This window comes from Erinaceus europaeus, chromosome 9, assembly GCF_950295315.1.
Source record: "Erinaceus europaeus chromosome 9, mEriEur2.1, whole genome shotgun sequence".
In the NCBI taxonomy this organism is placed as follows: domain Eukaryota; kingdom Metazoa; phylum Chordata; class Mammalia; order Eulipotyphla; family Erinaceidae; genus Erinaceus; species Erinaceus europaeus.
In genome coordinates, this window is record NC_080170.1 from 93,794,711 (window position 1) to 93,819,494 (window position 24,784).

The following is a 24,784-nucleotide window of genomic DNA, read 5'->3' on the forward strand; positions in this document are numbered from 1 at the left end:
GACAGAGAGGAGGAGAGAAAGATAGACACCTGCAGACCTGCTTCACCGCCTGTGAAGCGACTCCCCTGTAGGTGAGGAGCAGAAGCTAGAACTGGCATCCTTATACCGTTTCTTGCGCTTTATACCACGTGTGCTTAACCTGCTGTGCTACCTCCCGACTCCCGTAATTCTTATTTTTATATGCATTGATACTTAGTTTATGACTTAGAATATAGTCAACAATTTTCAAACATTTAAATGTCCTTGAAAATAATGTTCACTTGCTAAATACGATCTTTTTATTATTTTTTTTCTGGGTCCCTCATACCATGGGTCTCTTCACCATCTGTCAGGTCAAAGTGAAGAAATGTCTGTCATCGTGTGGCATATAGAATCTTCCATATGAGTTGATTATCACAATTCTCCTCAACTTTTTTCATAATTCTGTTTTACAGCGGCAAATAATGCAGCACAAGGCCAGATCCGTGAGGTCTCAGACAACAAGCACACTGCCCCTAGGACAGACAAAATCAAGATCTAGGCTGACTTGAAAAATCAAGTCAAATCCTAAAAAAAAAAAGAAAAGAAAGTCAAATCCTCTAAACCCTTTTTTTATTTCTTTGCATATTGAACTATTAAGTACAGATGTGTAAATCTTTTATATTTTTATCCCTTCTCTCTTTTTTTTTAAAATTATTATTGAATAGAGACAGAGAAATTAAGAGGGGAAGAAAAGATAGAGACTTAGAGAGACAGAGAGACACATCTGCAGCACTACTTCACCACTTGTGAAGCTTTACCCCTGCAAGGATCAAGGGATGGAACGCAGGTCCTTGAGCACTGTAGTGTGTGCTTAACCAGCTGTGCAACCACCTGACTCCTTTAATCCTTTTTTTTTGTAGTTATACACATTTTGTTTTTATACACACTATTCTTTCCTGTCTATCTTCTTTGCTGTGAGGGTTCTGTTTATCTAGGTGCCAGGTGTGTGTGTGTGTGTGTGTGTGTGTGTGTGTGTGTGTGTGTGTGTGTGTGTGTGTGTGTGTTTTATCCACATTCTGTTATTGAACTGTCTTCCTCTCTGAGAGTTGCTCTTTGACCATTTTGGCCCAACCTATTTTCAAGTTTTGCATCCTTGTGTTTTAGATATGTTCCTATTATTAGATATCATATAGGTGGATTATTCCTCTATTTCCACAATATTTCTGAAATAATATTTCTAATAAATTTGGAGACTCAATTGTTAGAATGGGAAAGAAAAAACAAACAAACAACCCCCCCCCAAAGCCATAGGCTTTTAGCTTTCACACCATGTCTGTCAGAGAATTGAAAAATATGCCACTGACTCTTTTCTGGATGACCTTATTATTTAATAATACTGAGATGATAGTTATAATGATAAAACTAAGTAAAATAAGAAAACATAATAATAGCAAGTTTCTTTTAGATTTTGTTGTAAGGCATAGTATCAATTTCTAAAGTCTTCCAACTCTTGCATGAAATCTCTTCAAATGAGATTCCAAGGAGAAATTAATATTAATAGACAGCAGTGTAAGTTGGTAGCAGTTATGAATGCTCACACGAGTCTCCTTTTTGCACAGGAAGTGAGGTTGATATTCTCTGAATGCTCCTAATTCAATACCTTATCAAATCAGGCTGAATGTGGGAGAAACACACACTGTGCTGCTTTCTCTTTTCTCCTGTCTGGTTTGTTGGTTCTAGGCCCAGACAATAACCACATTACACTGAGGAGGACATGATTTGATACTGGAGCTTCAGGCTTGCCAATCCAACCTCCCACTGAGCTATTGTCCTAGTTCTGTTAGTGTTTCTCTTTTCCTCTTATCTCTGATAGAGGAGAGGAAACTATGCACTTAGGGTTTTTATTCCTTAACCAATGTTTGAGAGAAACCTGGGTCTAAGTCCCTCTTAAAACAATATGTCAGTAACTCTTAACACTCATAAAACACCAACCAGTATGTTTTTATATATTCCTGAACACATCTAAGTTCTTTTGGAATAATTTCTACTTTAACTAAAATGTATCTGGATTTTTATCAGAAAATAGTTATTCAAGTTTACTTTCTATTCAGTAGGCATAGAGGGTGCTTAAAAGTTTCAGCACTAGATATGGGGAGACTTACAGTGAATTAGGTGTAAAATTATTTACAGTATAACTATGAATTTGCTTTAAAAAGCTCACTGTATAATTAATACAAGTATTTAAAGCATTTACAATGTTAAAAAAAAAAAAAAGCTTCCCTCCTCTCCTATGGGAACATTTTTTTATGTTGTAGAAAACTCTGTCTTGTAACTTCAGTAGAGAGGGATTTTCTCTTCATGTCTTTTAAATTCTTTTTTGTTAATTATGAAGACACAATTTTTACAAAGTTAGACTATTTCACTATTTAGCATAAAGATTTTTTTAAAAAAAGCTCATAGTCTTTACTTTCATTGTCAGAAATGAAATAATTCACCGACAATATTTTGCTTACTAGTAGTGAAAAAAGTATATATAGCATTAATCTACTAAATTCTGATTTTCAAATGAGTAATGAGTTCTTTTCACATGAGTGAAAAAATTGACAAGGTTTCAACAGATATAGGCAAGTAACATTCTTTTCTTAAGGCAATCAAAGGTTTAAAGCTTATAGTTAAATACATTGCACCATCCCTGGCAAGAGGAAAAAGAGTCTTTGTTCTGAGTTCTCTGAAACAAGACACTGTAGACCTCCCTTCTGGTTAGAAGATGACTATCCCACTTCTCCATTCTTTTCCTCCAAACTGTGTTAGAGTTGAGCTCTATTTCTATTTCTGTATTCTTATATATCATACTCAACTAGGATGAGTGAATTGGGTCATGCTGGGATATAAACACATTGTTTTGTAAGTTAATTTGGGGCATTTATGGAAAGTAAACATGATTTTAGTTTCTGAAGTCGCTAATGTAATGAACTCCAAATGTCCTCTTCCTATAATTGGGATGGAAGATTGTAAAGAATTCCTAGGTCATTTTAAACAAGTGGCATTCATAAAATATTTCCTATAAAACACATTAATATGAATATTTTTGTAGGAGATATAGGTCTTAGTATTTTCTGAGAGCAACAAAGGTGCATATAGATTCTTCATAAATAGCAGGTTGTTAATGTGATACCATTTGTTGTCATACTCTTTAAAAATTAAGAATTTTTTCACATTTGTTTTAGCTAGCTTTTTTTTTTTAAAGTAATAGAAACTCCATTGTAGGTTGTATAGTGAGAGGATTGTGAAATAAATAGATTGGGTGTAAGGATAAAAGAAAAATAAGACCCAAAGCTCTTGGAACCAACTGAGTCTCCAATTCACTAACGTCAATTCTGAGCTTTGACAGCTTATATTCAAATCCTGAATCTGCAAGTAATCTGTTCACTAATAGACAAATTAATCTTTAGCCATCTTGGTCTCATCTGTACAATTAGGATTATAACATCATTCGTGCGACTGTATTAAGCATGCAGGCAAGTACTTAGAGAGTAGTGTCCTGCAATGAGTAATTTCTTAATAATTATTGATATGGTTACAATGGCTATTTGATGAGTCTATTTAGTTGTAGAATCTTAAACTTCATAGTCTAAAAACTTGCACATAATCTGGTAATTCCTTTCCAAGGTATGTATTAGAAAAACAAAAGCACAAAAGCACTTATCTGAAGAGATTGATGCAGATCTATATTCATGGCAGTGCTATCTACAGTATCTAAATTCTGGAAACAATCATCAGCAGACAGAGATAAGGGCATACACACACACACACACGCACACGCACACACACACACACACATTCTAGCTGTTTAAAAAAGCTGTTTAAAAAAATTTTTTTTTTATCTTGGTCTCTTGCTTTGCTGCAATATGGATGAAATTTCAGGGACCATGCTAAACTGAAGAAACCAGAAGGAAGAAAACAAATACCATATAATCGATCTCATTCATACGTGGCATCTATAAAACAAAGGGATAGACATGTTGAAACAGCAATAAAGTCATGGTCTATCTCAGTAGATCAGAGAAGTCAGAAGAGGTTAAGAGGAGTTTGGAAACCAGCATACATTTTCCCTCTTTTCTCCTTGCAGCTCCAGGCTTCTAGTCCATTCCATAACTCAGGATAAACCCCACCTTCCCCCCTTTTTTCTTACTGTCACTGGAATTCACAATTCTACAGACTCTTCCTATGCAAGTAATTTAATTATTTCTTTTTTCTCTGATTAAAAAAATAAATAAATAAAAGGAAGTTTTGAGGTCAGGAAGTGGCCCACTCAATTGAGCACACACTACCAGGTGCAGGGACCCAGGTTCGAACCCCCACTCTCCACCTTCAGTGGGGACACTTTCTGAGAGGTGAAGCAAAAGTCTTCAGGTGTTTATCTTTCTCTCTCCCTCTCTACCTCCCACTGCTCTCTCAATTTCTCTTTGTCCTAGCAAACAAAAATATTAATATTATACATGCCCAGAAAATAATTTAGAGTGACATGCAGAAAGTTGTTTGTTGTGATGACCTCTGTATAGCAAAATTTCTGAATTTTTTAAAATATTTATTTATAATTCTTAAAACTATCTTCACTTGAGGAAAATACTATTTAAAGAGATTCCATTTCTTTTGGGAATATATTTTAATATTACCATGTCTTTCAATAAAAAAAAAAGTCCCAATGTTTTCATATTAAGGACAAAGGAAAAAATTTTAAAGATTTACTTGTTTATTTATTTTATAAAAGAGAGACTAACAGAGATCAGAGCACTGCCTCTGGTCATATCTGAATCACAGATTAAACTCTTCATGTGTTGTATGCTTTACATTGGTTTGTTCTAGCCCTCCCCCGCCAAGAAAATTGGATCAGTCCAGTTAGTTTCATGGGCCCGCTTGGCCCCGCCCCTAGGAAGCCCGCCAGAGTTCCAGAGTGCCAGAGTTGGAGAGTTGCAGAGTTGGAGAGTTCCAGAGTAAGAGAGAGTGCTTGCGCTGCCGCAAAGAGACAGCAGAGTCCTGTTTGGTGATTAGTTTGTCTTAGTTTATGAATCGTTGTTCGTGAATAAAGAAATACAGCTTCCCTGCCCAGCCGTATGTCTCTGGTCGTCTCTGTTACCCACCCGTGAAGCTAGCCCGGCCAGCTAGAGCCTCGGAATTTTAACAACATTCATGCATGTAAAATTTGTGCCCTACTCACTGAGCTACTTCCCAGACTCCAAGAAATATTTGTCTTGTTTTTGTCATTGGCTTAATTTTCTTTCAGGGTGTTTCAGAACTTTATGCTTTAACAAATCGTTTTATTTCACTAGTATCTGAGCATTGGCAAAGTTCTAATTTTGTCAAAAGGCTCAATTTACAAAGTTAATTTTATTTGATAATTTACAGCACAGGTGTTTTAGAAGTAAATTCAAATAACTAATTCAACTAACTAGCAGTAATGAAATTACAGTTGGCTGTGTAAATATAGACTTCAGATAAGAAAGCCACCAACTCTCAGCAAATGCTAAGATAGTGACCCTCTCTAATCACGCTGTGCCATATGGGGGAATCTTGCTTTCTGTAACATCACGTCCAAAAAGAACTAAATCACTGAGCTGGTAGTCTACCTAATTTGTAAGAAGTTCTTTCTTCCCACGAATCAATCCAAACAATCTGATGGGATCATCATGAATGCTTTCATCTTCTGTCTGGTTTTCTGATGGTAAAGTGTCTACTAATGTGGTCTGAGAAACACTAGCATGCACTGCATGTAAGTGCTGATCTTCAGTCTTGTCTGACAAGTAGGAATTCTGTTTCTTGGGTTTTCTGCGCTTCTTCTCTTGGCTGTGATCCAGCGAGGCATAGAACATCTCTGGTTCACTGGTTACCTAGAAAGAAAGGTATGTTCATTTTTTCGTTGTTTACTCATTCTAGAATCTTGAGTTCTGGGAATTTCTTAGACCTGTAAAAAACAAGTAGCTTGTTTTCTGGTTTTCAGCTAACTTATCTACTATATTTGCTAGCATGACAAGGAAAATGATAATGAAATCAAGACCTTTTAGTAGAAAACCACTCTTAGATAAAATTTTTCACATGTATTTATATTTCTCATACTCAAAATAAGCATGAACACTTCAGGTTGACTCTTTTTTCCTCTCTCCCTAGGGCTTTACCTCAATTAGCTCTTTTCCTGTATTGCTCTTACCAAGTATTAGTATTTGTTAAACTGTAGCCAAACAGACAAAAGACTTTAACAATCATAAAATATATTCTACATATATTTAATAACTGACCACTTAATGATATCCACAAAAGTATGCAAATTTTCTACACTTTTGAGATTCTTAAGTATAAAGTAACAATATTCATTCATATAACTGGTACCTGGCAAAGATAAAATTTTCTACCTTTCAGGGCCAGGTGGTGGTGCACCTGGTTGAAAGCATATGTTATAATGTAAAAAAACCTGGTTTCAAGATATTGGTCCCCAACCTACAGGGAGAAAGCTTCAGGAGTGGTAAAGCAGTTCTACTGGTATCTCTCTTCCTCTCTATCTTCCCATTCCCTCTCAATTTATCTCTCTCTCTCTCTCTTTTTATAACTTTTTTTTTTTTTACCAGAGCACTGATCAACTCTGGCTTATGGTAGTATGGGGATTGAACCTGGGACTTTGGAGCCTCAGGCATGAGTCTCTTTGCATAACCATTATGTTATCTACCCCTAACCCCTCTCAATTTCTCTCTATATACCAAATTAAAAAAAAAAAAAAGGAAAACTAATGCCAGGAATGGCTAATTCATCATCATGCAGGTATGGAGACCTAGTCAGTTATATGTATTAAGTAGAACTCTAGTAAGAGTGTTTGGACTGAGGAGACAGCATAAGGATTATGCAAAAAGACTTTCATATCTGGGGCATCAAAGGTCCCAGGTTCAGTCCTCAGCACCACCATAAGCCAGAGCTGAGCAGTGATCTCTGGTAGAAAAAAAAAATTCAGAATCTCTATATTTCAGATAGTTCTTTGAGAGTTTTTATATTATTATCAAGGACTTTGCAGGTGATATTATAATCTGCAAGTGTTTTCATACACACTTTTAAAAATTATTATATTCATTTTTTATTTTATTGATTAGAGACAGAGAGAAAATTGAGGGAGAGGGGAAAGAGCTACATACTGCAGCACTACTTCACCACTGGTAATGCTTTCCCCCTGCAGGTGGGAGTCAGGGGCGAGAACATAGTAATATGTGTATAGTAACATATGCACTTAATCAGGTATGCCATTGCCTGGTCCCTATTTTCATACACTTTACCTAATATAATACATTTTATATTAACTGAGTATCAGATGATGGATTTTCCCAATGACAGTACATTTTACTTATGTGTCAACTTAATGAAAGCCTCACAAATTCACATTTCTTTGGGGTAATAGCATATAAAGAAAAAGAGAAAAATTCCCTTAATGTGACATTTCCTAAGACTTGGTCTATCTTAGGAAACTTTCTGCTAGACAGGGCTAAGTTTGGATTTTCTTTCCTCACTCAATACTTGAGTGCTCTAAGGCATATTTTTCATCTTTTGCCAGTCTCTTGTCAAGTGGGAATAATAATGCTGTCTTCCTCATAGGAATCAGAGAAGATAAAGCTTCTAAAGTGCATCATACAATGCCTGACACATGTGTGGGGATGGGTGGTCCTATTACTATTTGTAGCAAGTATCAAGACAGCATATAATTGAAGGGACAAGATCTGGAAGAAGGGAAAGCCATTTTAACTGAAATTTATAACATACCGGAAGCATATAGGCTAAGATTCGTGACAAACAGTGCTATGTCTGAAGAGAATAAACTGACTAAGTTAAGAAAAGGAGAAACTATTTCTTTCTGACTTTTATGTTTCTGGTTGTTTTCTTCATGTCTTTCCTTGCATAAACTGCATGTAAATTTCTTGCCCAAAAACCACATCCACAAAGCTTATATTTAAATGAATACAGATTTCTTTTTTTGAAAATGGCAATATGATCAGAGCCAGGTGGTGGCACACCTGGTTGAACACGCATGTTACAATGCACCAGGACCCAGGTTTGAGCCCCCAGTCCCTATCTGCAGTGGGAAAACTTTGCAAGTGGTGAAGCAGTGTTGCAGGTGTTTCTATCTCTCTCTCTCTCTCCTTCTTTATCTCCCCCTCCTCTCTCGACTTCTGGCTGTCTCTATCTAATAAATACATAAATAAATATAATATTTTTTAAATGGCAGTATGATCCAGCTAATAAACCTGAAAACCAAACATCTTGTCGCCAGATGGTGATGTACCTGGTTGAGTATACACTATATTATGCACAAGGACTTGGGCTTAAGCCCCTTGTCTCCACCTCCAGGAGGAAAGCTTCATGAGGGATGAAGTTGTAAGTCTCTCTCCCTCTCTCTCCTTCCCTCTTAGTCTCTGACTCTAGCCAAAACAAAAAAACAAATAAATATTTACATTTTTAAAAGTTTTCTATGCATATTAGCTTATAAAATTTAAAAAAACTCAAAGTTCTCTCTCTGTCTCTTCATTCCCTTCTAAGTTCCTGATGGTCCAGCAGAATAGCTTACTTGCACTGCTTTGTCATGTGCACAAACCCATGAGGTCTGAGCCCAGCCCTCATCTCATTTGAAGAAAACTTTTGTGCTGTGGTCTCTTTCACTCTATCTGCATCTCTATCACCAACTTAAAAAAGAAATTTAAGAAAGACAAATAAACAAACAAAAAACATCCTGAGGGGACCTGGAGGTGGTGTATTTGGTTAAGAGCACACATTACCATGCACAAGAAACCAGGTTCAAGCCTCTGACCTCCACTTGCAGGGGGAAGCTTCACAAGTGGTAAAGTAAGTACTACAGGTGTCTCTCTCCTGTGGGTCTGATGTGTGCTTAAGCATGGATGGCTGAATCCCCCCCCCCCCCCCCCCCCGTAAATCATCTATCAGTCTCCCCTTGGCATGCCAGCCTTGTGGTCGAGCGAGATGTGGCAAGAGTACATGGGGGAATTCCCACCTTCCTATCAGTCTCACCGCATCACCAACCCCTCCCCCTTTGTGGTGGGCTTCGCCTTCCTTATATTTCTATTTCCCTGTTCCTGCATCACCATCCATACCCTCTCATTGCCTTGCTCTCTTCCCCTCATAAGGAAATATTGACCTTGTTGGCCCAGCTGGCTACTTCCCTTGCACAGCTACCCCTTTGTAAACTTGTAACTGCACCAATAAAGATGTTCCATTCCCCGCAACAGGACCCTAACGAGGTTTGTATATCATCCACTACCACGATATGCTGGAACACCCCTTTAGCGAGCTCACTCCTGCCTGGTTCCCCCTGAGAAGCCCCAACACTCTCCCTCCCCATCTTCCCCTGCCCTTTCAAATGATCTCTGTCTTATCAAATAAAAAAGAAAAAGAAAAGGAAAATATGGCCCCTGGGAGCAGTGGGTCTGTTATGCAGACACTGAGCCCCAGCAATAACCATGGTGGCAAAAAATAACAAGATAAACCTTTCATCTAGGTCTTATAAACACTATGCTTAACCATGTTTATAAATATTTGACTGATTTATTTATTCATTTATTGATAAAGACAGAGAGAAATTGAGAGGGAAAGGAGAAAGAGAGATACCTGCAGTGCTTCACTGCTTGTGAAACATCCCTCCTGCAGGTGCTACTGGGAGGCTTGAACCAGGGTCCTTGAGCACTGTAACATGTGTACTCAACTGACTACACCACCAGGCAGCCCATGCTTGTTCATTTTTATATGAGTCTCTCTCATATAATTATTCATCTTGAGTGGTTCAGGAGGTGGCATAGTGGCTAAAGCACTAGACTCTCAAGCATGAGGTCTTGAGTTCAATCCCCAGCAGCACATGTACCAGAGTGATGTCTGGTTCTTTCTCTCTCTCATCTTTCTCATTAATAAATAAATAAAATCTTTAAAATCTAATTATTAACCTTGATTCTATTCTCCCTTGAAATATATGCCTTTGCAATTGTACACAATTTTGACTCTTTCGAGGATAGTTCTGGATGTTATACACTTGCTTTGTATTATGTAACACTGATTCAGACTACAAACTTTCTAACAGGCTGCTTCATATATGTACCAGAGCGTGCTGTTCTGATGCTCTTGAAACATGCAGCTTTACTGTGATTAGTCTGAACTTGACCTTGAATACAGAAAGGACACTTACCTGTGCAGGAGGTACCTCTATTAGCTTATTCACAGATCGCTGTGGTGGGGCTTTCATTTGTTCATAGCAGTTTTCATCCACTGTTTGCTCTTGGGGGTTTAAAAGATTATAATTGACAATGAAATACACTGGCACCAATGAAAATACACTACACAAACAGCATTTAGTTGTATTTTTGAAATTCCCAATAAATATTTAATTAATTTTTTTCCTCTGGTGGAAATTTAAAGAAATAAGGAAGTACAAATTATTCTCTCAGATCAGACCATGGAGAAATATTTTACTCCAAAGTGCTAATGATAAGAGAAGCAAAAGGCTATTAGAAATGATAAGTAGATCATATTGATTTTGTTTATATCATTGCATAATATGACACTCCATTTAAGTTACTATTAGATATCATAGAGCTCTCATGGTTATGCCTCTATTATCTTGTATTTAGACATGCTTGCTATGGTACATCATGGCAAAAGACACAGTGCATATACATTGATTATTATAATTTGGTCATTTTTTCCATCATCAAATTTTAATTAGAAGCATTCTAACCTATATATCTATTTTTGAAAATGAGGGAGACAGCTTTTTAAAAAAAATATTTATTTATTCCTTTTTGTTGCCCTTGTTTTACTGTTGTAGTTATTGTTGTCTTTGTTGTTGGATAAGACAGAGAGAAATGGAGAGAGGAGGGGAAGACAGAGAGGAGGAGAGAAAGACAGACACTTACAAATCTGCTTTACCACTTGTGAAGTGACTACCCTGCAGGTAGGGAGCAGGGGGCTCGAACCAGGATCCTTACACCGGTCTTTGCGCTTTGCGCCACCTGCATTTAATCCATTGCACTACTGACTGACTCCTGGGAGACAGCGTTGATTGAAACTTTTGTGTCATAAATCAGCAACAGGGCAATTCGGCCAGACTGTTTAGAGATTCTCAAGTTGTATAAAGCTGTTTCTAAGTCTTGCAATGTCTCTTTTCTTTTCTTTTCTTTCTTTCTTTTTTTCTTTTCTTTTATTTTTTTTCTTAGCAGTGCTCATCAGTTAGTAATGGGTTTTGAATCCATTACATTCTGTGGTAGACATGCTTAAGGAATTTTTCATATTTTTTTCCCTTACATACATGACCATATAAAAGCAATGATAATTAGAATAGCTTGTGTGGTGATCAGTAACCTGAAAGAAATGTGAATTGTACAATTTGACCCCATTATAAATAGATATATTACAGTACAATAATTTGACCTTTACTGAAAAGCAACATGGATGAAAAGTTCTTAGAGTTATGCTTATCAAACTTAAGCCCTACTCCACACCTACAAAATCAGGTGCAGATACACTTCTATAACATCTGTGCTCACCTAGATATGAAAATTACAGATACAATGAACTTCAAACCATCAGTAACATGAAAATTGAAGCCCTCAAATATTGAACACAGACATCAAAATTCTGCAAAGCAGAGCAGGAGGGCAAATTGGTTTTAATAATATGCTTCTGACAAAACTAAATCTGATTCATCCAAGTGCATAGATCAGAGGGTACTTTACAATGCAGCCTAAATGCACTACATAATGAGAATAAGTTAAAACAAGGGACAACCGAAAAAGTATTGATTGTTTCAGATTATTCACTGTATGCTTGCTTTTGTGTACAGAGCACAAAATGTTGTTCCTCTGGACTATTTTTCTAGAAATAGCTTTGTAGTGTTAGTATAATCTTGTGTGTATCAAAATTCATGTTAAGTCTTCCTGTATTCTCATTACTAGTAGATCGAAATAAAGAAAATGTTGAAAAACAGGATGCTGACTGACACCAAATGTTGCGATACAGCTTACAATATATAGCTTTGGAATTATATAGTAAATAAGATGCTAAATGTAGCTGAATTAATAGTTACCATTGGGACATTTAAATTTTGTGTGATGAATAATAAGCAACCTCAAATTATTTGTTTAATTAATAGGAGTATTCAGTTAGAAATAAATTTGATTTCTGGAAAAATAAAACTTACCTGGTACCACATTATCTAGGTTACCATAAATTGGTGTGTCTTCAATATAATACTCATCCTCCCTAGAAGGAAAAAAAAAGCTCATTTACCTTAGTTAGAAGCCACTTTACATATTGCTTGCAACTAGCTTCTCAACTGAACATAATACTAGGCAAACTTGTATGTGTTCACCCTTCACCAAAGGGTGCATATTTATATGCATGTTTATATGCAAATGAATTAAAGAATACATGAATTTGTATGTGCATATGAATTTGAAAAATGGCTTTTTATTTACTTATTTGCTTTTAGAACATTCTTTCAAAGGATAATGATTAATAAGTATGTATTTAACAGTGTGTTAATTTCTACTTGAAGTACATTTATATATTCATTTATTGCATGTTAACAGCAAACTAACTAGGTAGGCACTGTAAAATCACCAGTGCCTCAGATACCTTATTTGTGAAATAGAACTGGAATTAGAACATAGTGCTCTTGACTATGCATTGTACTGCCTATTTACTTTCCATAATATCACTCTGAACAATGTCCAAAATTATGCTTACTATGTAAATATCCAGTGACAGTGATGTTTAAAATGTAGAGTCACAGAAACGTTGTTGATTTAGATTGGAAAAAATAGTAAAATGACAATATATGTTAGATCCAGGTGCTTGCCAAGAACTTTACTTATATGATATCAAAGAGCCAGGAAATTCTGCAAAAATATTATCATGACCCACTTTACAGATGAGAAGTCTGAGATTCATATATAAGTGTATTTTCCCTAACTTTACGTGTAATATCAGTAGTAACTACCAATTATGAAAACTTTCTATATGTTAATGCTCACCAACCCCCAAACTTAACCCTTTGAATTGCTTTTTATGCCCATTGTGCAGCTAAAGAATTCGCAAATTATAGGGGTAAATTGTCCTAAGACATATGATCAGTAACTACCAGTGCTAGAATTGCAATGCAAGTCTGATCTTAAAGCACTGAATACTATTTACTCTTGATGTTATATTAAAATTTCTAACAGTTTTACCTGAGTAATACTACTAGGATTACAGAAGACATTCTACCATTGTTATCTAATAGTAAAAATAACCCTGGTGACCAGCTTCCGTAATGGCAGACTGACAAGGAAAGCATATCAGGCAGCGAGAATGGCATTGCATAAAACAGTGCCAACTGCTTTAACTTTGAGATTATATATCACTGAGTTGTGAAGGGAACTGCATCAAAGGAAAAAAAAAAGAACTCTTATCTCAAAGCATAACATTTATATTACTCTTGGACTACTGAAAGAGGATATAATGTACATAAAGAATAGCTAGTTAACTGAAAAAAGAAAAACAACTGATCAAACAATACCTGTAAGAAAGGATTTACACCACATGGCCATATCAATAGTTGCAGAGAAAGCCTTTGACAAAATACAACATCCCTTTATGATCAAAACACTATAAAAAATAGGAATAGATGCAAGATTCCTGAAGATAGTGGAGTCTATATATAGCAAACCTACAGCCAACATCATACTCAATGGTGAAAAACTGGAAGCATTACCCCTCAGATCAAGTACTAGACAGGGCTGCCCACTATCACCATTACTATTCAACATAGTGTTGGAAGTTCTTGCCATAGCAATCAGGCAGGAGCAAGGAATTAAAGGGATACAGATTGGAAGAGAAGAAGTCAAACTCTCCCTATTTGTAGATGACATGATAGTATACATAGAAAACCCTAGGAAATCCAGCCAGAAGCTTTTGGAAATCATCAGGCAATACAGTAAGGTGTTAGGCTATAAAATTAACATTCATAAGTCAGTGGCATTCCTCTATGCAAACACTAAGTTAGAAGAAATTAAAATCCAGAAATCAATTCCTTTTACTATAGCAACAAAAACAGTAAAATATCTAGGAGTAAACCTAACCAAAGAAGTGAAAGACTTGTATACGGAAAATTATGAGTCATTTCTTAAGGAAATTGGAAAAGACACAAAGAAGTGGAAAGATATTCCATGTTCATGGGTTGGCAAAATTAACATCATCAAAATGAATATACTACCCAGAGTCACATACAAATTTAATGCTATCCCCATCAAGATCCCTACCACATTTTTAGGAGAATAGAACAAATGCTATAAATGTTTATCTGGAACCGGAAAAGACCTAAAATTGCCAAAACAACCTTGAGAAAAAAAGAACAGAACTGCAGGCATCACACTCCCAGATCTCAAATTGTATTATAGGGCCATTATCATCAAAACTGCTTGGTACTGGAACATGAATAGACATACTGACTAGTGGAATAGAAGTGAGAGCCCAGAAGTAAGCCCCCACACCTATGGACATCTAATCTTTGACAAAGGTGCCCAGACTATTAAATGGGGAAAGCAGAGTCTCTTCAACAAATGGTGTTGGAAAAAATGGGTTGAAATACACAGAAGAATGAAACTGTATTTTGTATTCACCAAATACAAAAGTAAATTCCAAGTGGATCAAGGACTTGGATGTTAGACCAAAAACTATCAGATACTTAGAGGAAAATCTTGGCAGAACTCTTTTCCACATCAATTTTAAAGACATCTTCAATGAAACGAATCCAATTACCAAAAAGACTCAGGCAAGCATAAACCTATGTGAGTACATCAAATTAAAAAGCTTCTGCACAGCAAAAGAAACCACTACTCAAACCAAGAGACCCCCTCATAGAATGAGAGAAGATCTTTACATGCCATACATCAGACAAGAGACTAATAACCAGAATATATAAAGAGCTTGCCAAACTCAAAAATAAGAAAACAAATAACTCCATCCAAAAATGGGGAGAGGATATGGACAGAATACTCACCACAAAAGAGATCCAAAAGGCCAAGAAACACATGAAAAAATGCTCCAAGTCTTTGATTGTCAGAGAAATGCAAATAAAGACAACAATGAGATACCACTGTGAGAATGTCATACATCAGAAAAGGTAACAGCAGCAAATGCTGGAGAGGTTGTGGGGTCAAAGGAACCCTCTTGCAGTGCTGCTGGGAATGTAAATTGGTCCAACCTCTGTGTAGAACAGTCTGGAGAACTCTCAGAAGGCTAGAAATGGGGAGTCGGGAGGTAGCACAGTGGGTTAAGCACAAGTGGCGCAAAGCACAAAGACAGGTATAAGGATCCGGGTTCCTCCTGGATTCTCACCTGCAGGGGGTTCGCTTCACAGGCCGTGAAGCAGGTCTGCAGGTGCCTGTCTTTCTCTCCTCCTCTCTGTCTTCCCTTCCTCTCCATTTCTCTCTGTCCTATCCAACACCGACAACATTAACAATAGCTACAACAACAATAAAAACAAGGCCAACAAGAAGGAAATAAATAAATAAATATTTAAAAAAAAAAAAGGCTAGAAATGGACCTACCCTATGATCCTGCAATTCTCTCCCGGGGATGTATCCTAAAGAACCCAACACACCCATCCAAAATGTTCTGTGTACAAATATGTTCTTAGCAACACAATTTGTAGTAGCCAAAACCTGGAAGCAACCCAGGTGTTCAACAACAAATGAATGGCTGATCAAGTTGTGGTATATACAATGGAATACTACTCAGCTATAAAAAATGGTGACTTCACCATTTTCAGCCGATCTTGGATGGACCTTGAAAAATCATACTAAGTGAAATAAGTCAGAAATAGAAGGATGAATATGGGATGATCTCACTCTCAGGCAGAAGTTGAAAAACAAGATCAGAAGAGAAAATACAAGTAGAACCTGAACTGGAATTGGCGTATTGCACCAAAGTAAAAGACTCTGGGGTGGGTAGAGGGGAAGAATACAGGTCCAAGAAGGATGACAGAGGACCTAGTGGGGGTTGTATTGTTACATGGAAAACTGGGAAATTTTATACATGTACAAACTATTGTATTGATTGTTGAATGTAAAACATTAATTCCCCAATAAAGAAATTTAAAAAAAAAGAAAAGAAAAAAAAAGAAAGGGTTTACAAAGTCCAGATGCTGGCATGCATTTTGCGTATCTTATAATGAAGAAACTCATCCCTAACCTTTCATTCTACTTTAAGTCAGTACAGCTTAGTATTGGGATATAAAGTTGTCCTTGCTCATGATTTTTCCCCAACTATACAGAGAATATAATTACAAAAGGTGAAGAATTTTTAATAAGACAATCCATCCATTTTCCAACCCACATTGATAGAAGATACAACCTGCAAATGATAAATCATGTTCAAAAATGAACATTATTTCATTCGCTATGAATGAAAATAAGATGTGATTTATAATGCAATGTCCTGTGTCTACAGGCAAGTCACAAATGATTAATCACCTCAAATAAACTATTTATTCAGAAGCAGTTTCCTAACCAACAAATTATATTTTTATTTTGCAGTGCTAAGTAGCTCCAGCCCATGACAAATATCTAATAAACTTTAAGCACAAGGGTTATATAATTTATGTGAAAAATTAATTACTATTAAATTAGACTAATAAATAATCCCAAAGGACTAGATTAGATTCTTCCTTGGTTTGAACATGTCTGAAACTGATACTCTAAATTTTTAATAATGTTAATTATGTCTTTTCCAAGAGTCCAATTTTCCTACTTTCACTGATAACTACACCCTTTTTTTAAAAAAAAAAGTTTTTACTAATCGTTTCACATTATTGTGAATTTGTATTTTATCACATAAATACGCTAAGAAAATTCAACTTACAAAATATAGTATGTTTGCCTTAGTTACCTTGAACATGAATTCTCTCTCCTTATTTCCCTCTCATGAAAATTAACTAGGGGCTGGGAAATAGCTCACACAGTAGAGTGTATACTTTGTCATATGTGAGAATCTGGTTTTGAATCTCTGGTACCAAATTGGAGCACCATGCACTAGGGCAAACTTGTGGGCTGTGAAGTGGTATCTCCCCCTCTGTCTCTTTCTCTGTCTCTCTATTTGAATAAAAGGGAAAAAAAAGAATCCCTCAGGAGTGGTCGAATAGCTCAGGTGGAAAAACAAACAAACAAACAAACTAAAAACAAAGCAGCAAAAATAAACAGCAAATGAATCTCTCTCCATATATATATTCCTAGACAGTGCCACAGAGTTGAATGACAAAAGAACAACTGAGAATAATATCTCTTTTCTGGAACCTATAAGCACTTCTCACAGAGTCTCAGAAAATACTTAGAAAGGAGACTGGATTTCCTATAATCACAAAGGTTAGAGTTTGGGTCGTGGTCATTTATACATGAAAACCAGAAGAATATGGGAAAAAGATTTATGGAGGTGATTTGGTTACAATATGGTCACAGAGATGGTCTCATATTCATATTCACTGGAAAATCTGGATAGGCCTTTTTATTGTCAAAAGGCTCCTTAGCCTTAAACCCAGGTGAAGATGACAATAGAAATTAAAGGTTGCTTCAAGTGTATTTAGCAAATAGCATAATAAAGTGCTGTTCCTGATCCATAGAACCTAAGAAATCTTAAAGTAGCTGAGATGAGTTATGTTTTATAGTAAAAGTACTTTTCAGTACCATACATGAATGAACCTTGAAAAAGCTTTGAAGAATTTGTCCTGCAGTCTTTAAAGTGTGAAGACCGAAGAATTACGCTTACTGTGATTTTTTTTTCCACTACCATTATCGCTGGAGCTCAGTGCCTGTGTGACTATGCCACTCCAAACAGCCATTTACTTCCCCTTTTCTTTCTTTTTGATCAAGGGTGAAGAGACAGAAATTGAGAGAGAAAATAACAGACAGCGAAAATGGAAGGCAGAGAGCAGGAGAGAAAGACACCTACAGACCTGCTTCACCACTTGTGAAGTAACCCCCCTGCGGGGCCCCAGCACTTGCCGCCTGTGCTTAACCCGCTGCGCAACCGCCGGCCCGACTCCCTTAATATTTAAATTTTAATGACTGAGCACAGTTTTATAGTTTCTTTCGCCTGGAGCCTTCATGCACCCCTACAAAAGAGATGTTGATTCCCACACTACTTAGAGACATAATTATACATTATCACAGCAACTATTCTACAGATAACATCCGTTATGCATATTCAAATTTTGCCTTAGCAGAGATTTATCACAATAGAAAATAGATTATTAAATCCTTATGAGAAAGATCTGTAGCTTTTTATCTTTGTGTCTCTACTGCCTAGCACAATGCTTATCTGTTCGATGCATAGTTATTGATGAGTGAAGATTAGAGTCAGCCTCTTTTCTCATTCGCCTTACAGCTAAAGCCCTGCTTATTTTGACACGAGTGATTTATAATGTCCTCTTTCTGACTTTTTCCATATAAATCCCAAATTCATAATCCCAACAAAATGATCAAATCATAAGATTTTTTAAATCACATTTGTCTTAATTGCCTTTCAAGTAACACATATTAAGCTAGTCATTAAGGAAATGAGCTTTTCATGGTTCTACAGGATTTTCTGTTTTTCATTAGTAATTTAATATTGATTTACAAAATTGTAAGATAATCGGGGTATAATTCCATAACATTCTCACCGCCAGAGTTATGTGTCCTCATCCTCTCCGCTGGAAGCTGCAGTAGTTCTCCCACCGTCACAGATATGGGTTCACTTTATCTATCTATATATCTATATCTATCATCTATTTTTTTTTTGGCCTATTTTTTCTATGTTCCTGCCTTCACTTCCTTTCCACGGCACACCTACACCTACGACTATTTCCAAGTGTCCTTCCTGATAAAGGAAACAGTGCCTGGCTTTGTCCGGTGTTTTTCAGTTTTGCTTCCCTTCCTGTGATGGTACAAAAATTAAATTCCTGGTGAAAAAAGCCTCAGGTTTTGGTGGAATTGGGATTCAGAGCCTTTGGTCTTCCTTACCCCTTCGGGAGTATAGATTAAAGTTTATTGGGCGTGCAGAAGGTGGGAGTTCTTTACAGAATTTTCTCATCATATTAGTTGTGACCAAATTAATAAATCACTTGATGTGAGCTAAAGTCTTAAAAATTATCTCATGTTACAGAAATATTAAGGATAGTCATAAAAATTTCTTTTGTGGGTGGGGGATAGATAGCATAATGGTTAAGCAGAGAGACTTTCATGCCCGAGGCTCCAAAGTCACAAATTCAATCCCCTGCACCACAGTAAGCCAGAGCTGATCTGTGCTTTCGTTCAAAAAAAAAAAGACTCATTTAAAAATATATAGTCTTTTGTGTGTGCTCTGCTCAATACCCAGACCCTGAATCTGCCAGAGATAGTCGACATGAAAAAAAAATTTAAGACCTTTTAGAGGTTAACAAAAATGCTTATAGCCTTAACCTAACCTGTGAGAAAGCTCTGTTTTTGAAAGACCTTTCAGTTTATTTCAAAAAGATCTTGAAGAGTCTGCTAGGAATTCTCTATATTTATTTATTTATTTATTGTAAGAAAGAAATCTCTAGCCTAATGACATATTTGGGTCAGGATATATTGTCTAGGAAAATAAAATTTTTTTACAATGATTTATGACACAAGCTTTTTTTTTTTTTAAAGTGTCTTTCTTACTAAACAAATTTCCCCACAACTAATTCAGTAGGTTTTAGAGAAAAAGAAGCTACATTTACAAGTGAATATTGTTTTAATGTTGCTTTATCACACTGCACTGGTGATTAAAATTATTCTTAAAAGTAGCGCACTGAAGGCTGGGGAGATAGCACATTTGTTATACAAAGAGACTTTCATGCCTGAGCCACCAAATGTCCCAAGTTCAATCCCCAGCACCACCATAAAACTAAACTGAGCAGTATTCTGGTAATTAATTAATTAACTAATTAAATAAAGCACACTGAAAAACATCACTGTTTATGTATATATACATTTGCATCTTAAATTTGATTATATATAGCAAATTTATTCATTCCTGTTTCTTAAAGTGTATTATATACTCAATTCTTTTTTTAAATTTCTTTATTGAGGAATTAATTATATACTCAATTCTGTAGATAATCAGACTATATTTTTATAGTATGATTGAATTATCATACAGGGCAACACCTTTGAAACTCATATGACTTTTGTAGATACCACAGCATGTTGATAGTTTTATTTCCTCCTTCACCTAGGTCATTATTCAACTCAGGTTGAGCATATAGTGCAGATAGTGTTACTGCTGCTTTTAATCTTCAGCTGGGAATAAAAGTAGTTAGTCCTCACTTTTCATTTTATTTCAACCCAAATACATCATCTTTGAGCCAAATCTATAAGCAATTTAATATTTTTTTACTTTTACTGACTTTTCAGGAATCAAAATACATGACTCCTTTATTACATACCTGGGAATGTAGTCATTGGAGAACCTATATTCTTTATCTGAAAGATATTAAAAATAGACACATTAAAGTATTCCATCCCCAGTGCCACCTATCCCGGAGAAGTGCTCTGAGTTTTCTGTCTTCTCTACTTATTCTTTCTCATGTGAAACTATCTAGATCATAATAAATAAACATAAAGAATCTTTCAAATAAATGAATAAGTATGAATAATGTGGACATTCCAAATAAAGATGCTTGGGATGTTAATGTCGGTGCCTGAGAAACGTAATAATGTAATGTGTACAAGAATAGTTCTTATAGAAGGATAATATATTTTGGTTATATTATCAGTAGAGAAAATGAAAAGAAACTTTTAGAGCTAAAGCTTGATGAGAAAAAGAAAATAGAGAAAATCATAGAAAGGATAAAATATAATAATCTGATGCTTTGATGGCAGAAAGAGAATTAAAACAATATAATAAAAAGAAAATAGGTGAAGAACATTATTCACATAAACCAATTATATTTAAGTACCTTGAAATGAGATTTTAAAAGTTCAAGGGCACCACATTCCACACTACTCTTACACTTATAAATGTAACTTGGATTTGAATCATCAATAATTATGTGATCTTAATTGTTTAACCCTTGGTTTCAAAAGTATATCAAACAATTATCTCACTTTTGGGTATTTACTCAGGGAAAAAAAAACACTAATGTATAGAGATGTATGGATCCCCATGTTCATGTTTACATTGTTCAGAACAGCCAAGAGTGGGAAACAACCTAACTGTCCGTTAACAGATAACTGGACAAGAAAGTAGTGGTAGATATACAGAATGGAGTATCGCTCAATTATTTTTTTAAGGTACAGTCTTGACCCTTGCAACAGGAGTCAGAACTAGATGGTACTTTCCTTAGTGAAATAGGTCAGGTGGAGAAAGACAAACACCATATGCTTTCACTCATATGTGTTATATAAAGAAACAAAACAAGTAAGTGAACATAAATAAGGAAAAAACATAATTATGTAGGATCAATTTAGTGGTTATCAGAAGGAGAGAGTGGGAAAGTGTCAACTGTATGGTGAAGGACAAAACTCAACTTTTAGTGGAGAAATTATGTACTATAATACAACTTGACTTCCAGTTATAAAATTATAATTAGGGGAATAGTAATCAAAAATTTAAATCTTAACAGCTTCAGAAAAAGGTCAGCAAGCTCAGGCACCTGAAAAGACCATATTTTGTCATCAGGTCTTACAAATAAACAGCATGATTTAAAATCCACTTAATTCTAATTGTGCAAAGCACAAGGACCGGCATAAGGATCCCGGTTTGAGCCCCCGGCTCCCCTGTAGGGGAGTCGCTTCACAGGCAGGTCTGCAGATCTCTGTCTTTCTCTCCGCCTCTCTGTCTTCCCCTCCTCTCTTCATTTCTCTCTCTCCTATCCAACAACTACAACATCAATAACAACAATAAAACAACAAAAGGGAATAAATAAATTTTTTTTAATTTATAAAATTCACCTAATTATTTCAGTGATAAAGAGAAAAATAAATAGCAAATTTTATTTTGCAACCAAGAAACTGCATTTGCAAGACGGTGTGAAAAGAGCTGGATGAGTTATTACCTCTTGTGATTCAGATACAAACACTTTTGTGGTCAGGTTCATGGTTAAGTGGCTGTGAGCAAACATTTGCTTTTGTTTCCCTCTGACAGTGTTTGTCCTTCCATGAGTAATATATAAGAAGAATTAACACCACATGGTATAAACTTTGCAATAAAACTCTTCTACATTTAAAGGCTAAAATCTGAAAAATGTGCCATTATTTTCTAGTGAGTAGAACATATACTGATAGAGCTCTGATGTATGATCAAACACATACTTGTTTATCCTTCCTCTAAAACAGAGAAGAAAGGGTGGATAAGAACTACTTCTTTTGGAATTAAATAAAGATTAAGCAAATGCATCCAATAAGAAATAGATATTATATAATCCTCCAAAGAACAGACTTGTACCAAGAATGTCATAAAATGTGAAAGAACTCCATTTCAAAGCTTCTACCTAATACTTCTACAGAAAACATCAAAGAGCGGCTTATCTTGTCTAACTGATTGAATGTGTAGATATTGTATTGTTGTCGGGACAAAGATTTTCTTTTATAAGTTATTTAATAGACCAGCAAAACTTACTCACTGGTTAGTCACCATAATGTAGTCATATTTTGTAAGTTTCTTAGCTACAAAAGATAATACAAAGATGCAAAAAATAAAAAGTTACCTGAGGTCAGATAAGGGACCTCATGTTCACAAAGTGACTGATCAGTAGATAAATATGGAGTCCCTTCTAGTTTGTCTAGGAGAAATCACATGGGGAAAATTTTTTCAGGAGAACTGGTCAAAAGCTTTCAGAGTTAAGCCCAAATTCATCTGAAATTTCTGATTTCCATGTGAGAATATGCAATAAAATTGATAGCAGTTATTACTAATACTTGAAAAAAGATGTCAGATGTTGGAGGTACAGAGAAAATAGGGGAAGGTGGGGTGATAACAAGGAGCTTTTTTTTTGGTATTAGTAAACATTGCTCCAAGGATATTCTTAGGTTTGTATGTCTATACAATGAAAGACTCAGGGTTGAATATGCTAAGGACACATTACTGCATAAAGAAGTTTGTGATAGATTAATACTAGAATTCTATCTAAGTCTACAGAAAATTCTAAAACCACTATTTGAGTTTAATAAATATACTAGTTACTGTTAAAATTTAGGTTGTTGTACAGATGTATTTATGATTGACAGCAGTGAAAAAAAGTCAGAGGAACTAATTTTCACTGTAATAAACATTAAAATTAAGTAATGTATCATACAATCACTTGTAAAATGATATTGTAGAAAGAGGGAAGGAAACATTCATGGCCACCAGGAATGCTGATGTGAACCATTCATTCATTAATACATTCATTCATTCATTCAGGACTAACCAAGTCCTGTGCATTGTGCTAAAATCTCTAAATAATTCTCACAAGAACCTTCAGGTCTACACAGTGTTCTACACATTTTGGAAATAAGAAAACTGAAACTAAGAATGAGTTATGTTATTTGTGCAAGATCTTCCAAGTAAAATATTGGAAGCAAGAGCTCAAATTAACCTAAGATTGCCTTCAGTCTTATGTTAAAAACAATTGAGGGAGAGAGCTGAAATTCTTTATAAAACTACATCAATAAATGCAATGTACTACTATTTCCTGTTTTCAAAAAAAAGTTCTTTCCCACCATGCTTGTTTTAGGCAATAGAGTCATGTATAACGCTTTTGCTCTAAATTGCCATTTATGGCATAAGCAGTCATGGTTCTCTGTGAAAAACACAGCCAGTTTTTATAATACTGTCTTTTAATAGTGGTCAGTTAACCATGATATGAAAACAGTTTCCCAAAGGTATGATATAAATATGAAAAAAAGGTTTTAATATTCAAGCTAGAAAAATTGAGAATTTGAAAGCCCATCTACTCCCTAGCTTCACATAAATCTTATAATTATTAGCAGACTCAATGGAAGAGTAAAGTATTAGTTCAGATGCTTATTCTTGTCTGGGTTTCACTTTAGGTTATTTCACTGTTACGATCCCTAATTAACTTCCCCCTGGTTACCACTTTATAAATCCACTGCTCCCAGAGACTATTCCCCCGCTTTTTGTTTGTTTGTTTGTTTGTTTGATAGAGACTTAAAGAAATACACAGGGAATGGAGAAAGAGTGGGAGAAAGAGAGACACCTGCAGTACTGCTCCGTTGTTCAAATGGCCCGTCAGTGGGGCCCAGAAGCTTGAACCAAAGTCCTCCCACATGGTAATATGTGGGAGGTACACCACTGCCAGTCTTCAATTAACCCTTTTCTAACTCAATTGATAATATCTGCATTTATAAAATACTTAATGAATAATTCAAACATCTTCACTTTAAAATTCTATAAAGAAAAGTGTTACCCTTGCTCAAAGAAAAGAAACTTTGCGAAGATGTCTGGTAACTGGTCATTCATGCATATGACATACCAAATTTGTTGAAAAAGATATCTATTTTTAAAATAATTATTGAAATAACTGCTGGTAAGAAAGCATTGCTTCACTGGAATTTCATCTAAAGCATAGAAATGATATCATATTGCATTAAACTCATCTTAGTATTAAAAGACATTTAGTCAACAGGTACGTAGCATGTATTGTGGGAATTGGTTTTGACAGAGAATTGGAAAAAACTGTACCTACCCTTGATTTTGATACTGAGTGAGACCTCAACTATGCTGCTTCATTTTTTTTCAAACTCACATTTCAATAACGCATTCTTTACAT

The 24,784-nt window shown here is 35.6% G+C and overlaps 1 protein-coding gene and 1 non-coding gene across 2 annotated transcripts in view; both read right to left on the reverse strand.

Moving 5' to 3' along the window:
- Positions 1-299: 299 nt before the first annotated feature.
- On the reverse strand, positions 300-364 carry LOC132540637 (small nucleolar RNA SNORD37). Its single transcript, XR_009551827.1, has one exon. It is a non-coding gene; the product is annotated as a small nucleolar RNA SNORD37 (small nucleolar RNA).
- A 4,329-nt stretch (positions 365-4,693) lies between these two features.
- LOC103112706 (T-cell receptor-associated transmembrane adapter 1) overlaps positions 4,694-24,784 on the reverse strand; it is a 31,233-nt gene continuing 11,142 nt past the window's right edge. Inside the window, exons 3-6 of the mRNA XM_060197009.1 lie at positions 20,459-20,495; positions 12,191-12,252; positions 10,181-10,269; positions 4,694-5,849 (exon numbers count right to left, since the gene is read on the reverse strand). Of these exons, the coding sequence (XP_060052992.1) occupies positions 5,589-5,849; positions 10,181-10,269; positions 12,191-12,252; positions 20,459-20,495 (449 nt within the window). The 3' untranslated portion in view covers positions 4,694-5,588. The remainder of the gene's footprint in view (positions 5,850-10,180; positions 10,270-12,190; positions 12,253-20,458; positions 20,496-24,784) is intronic.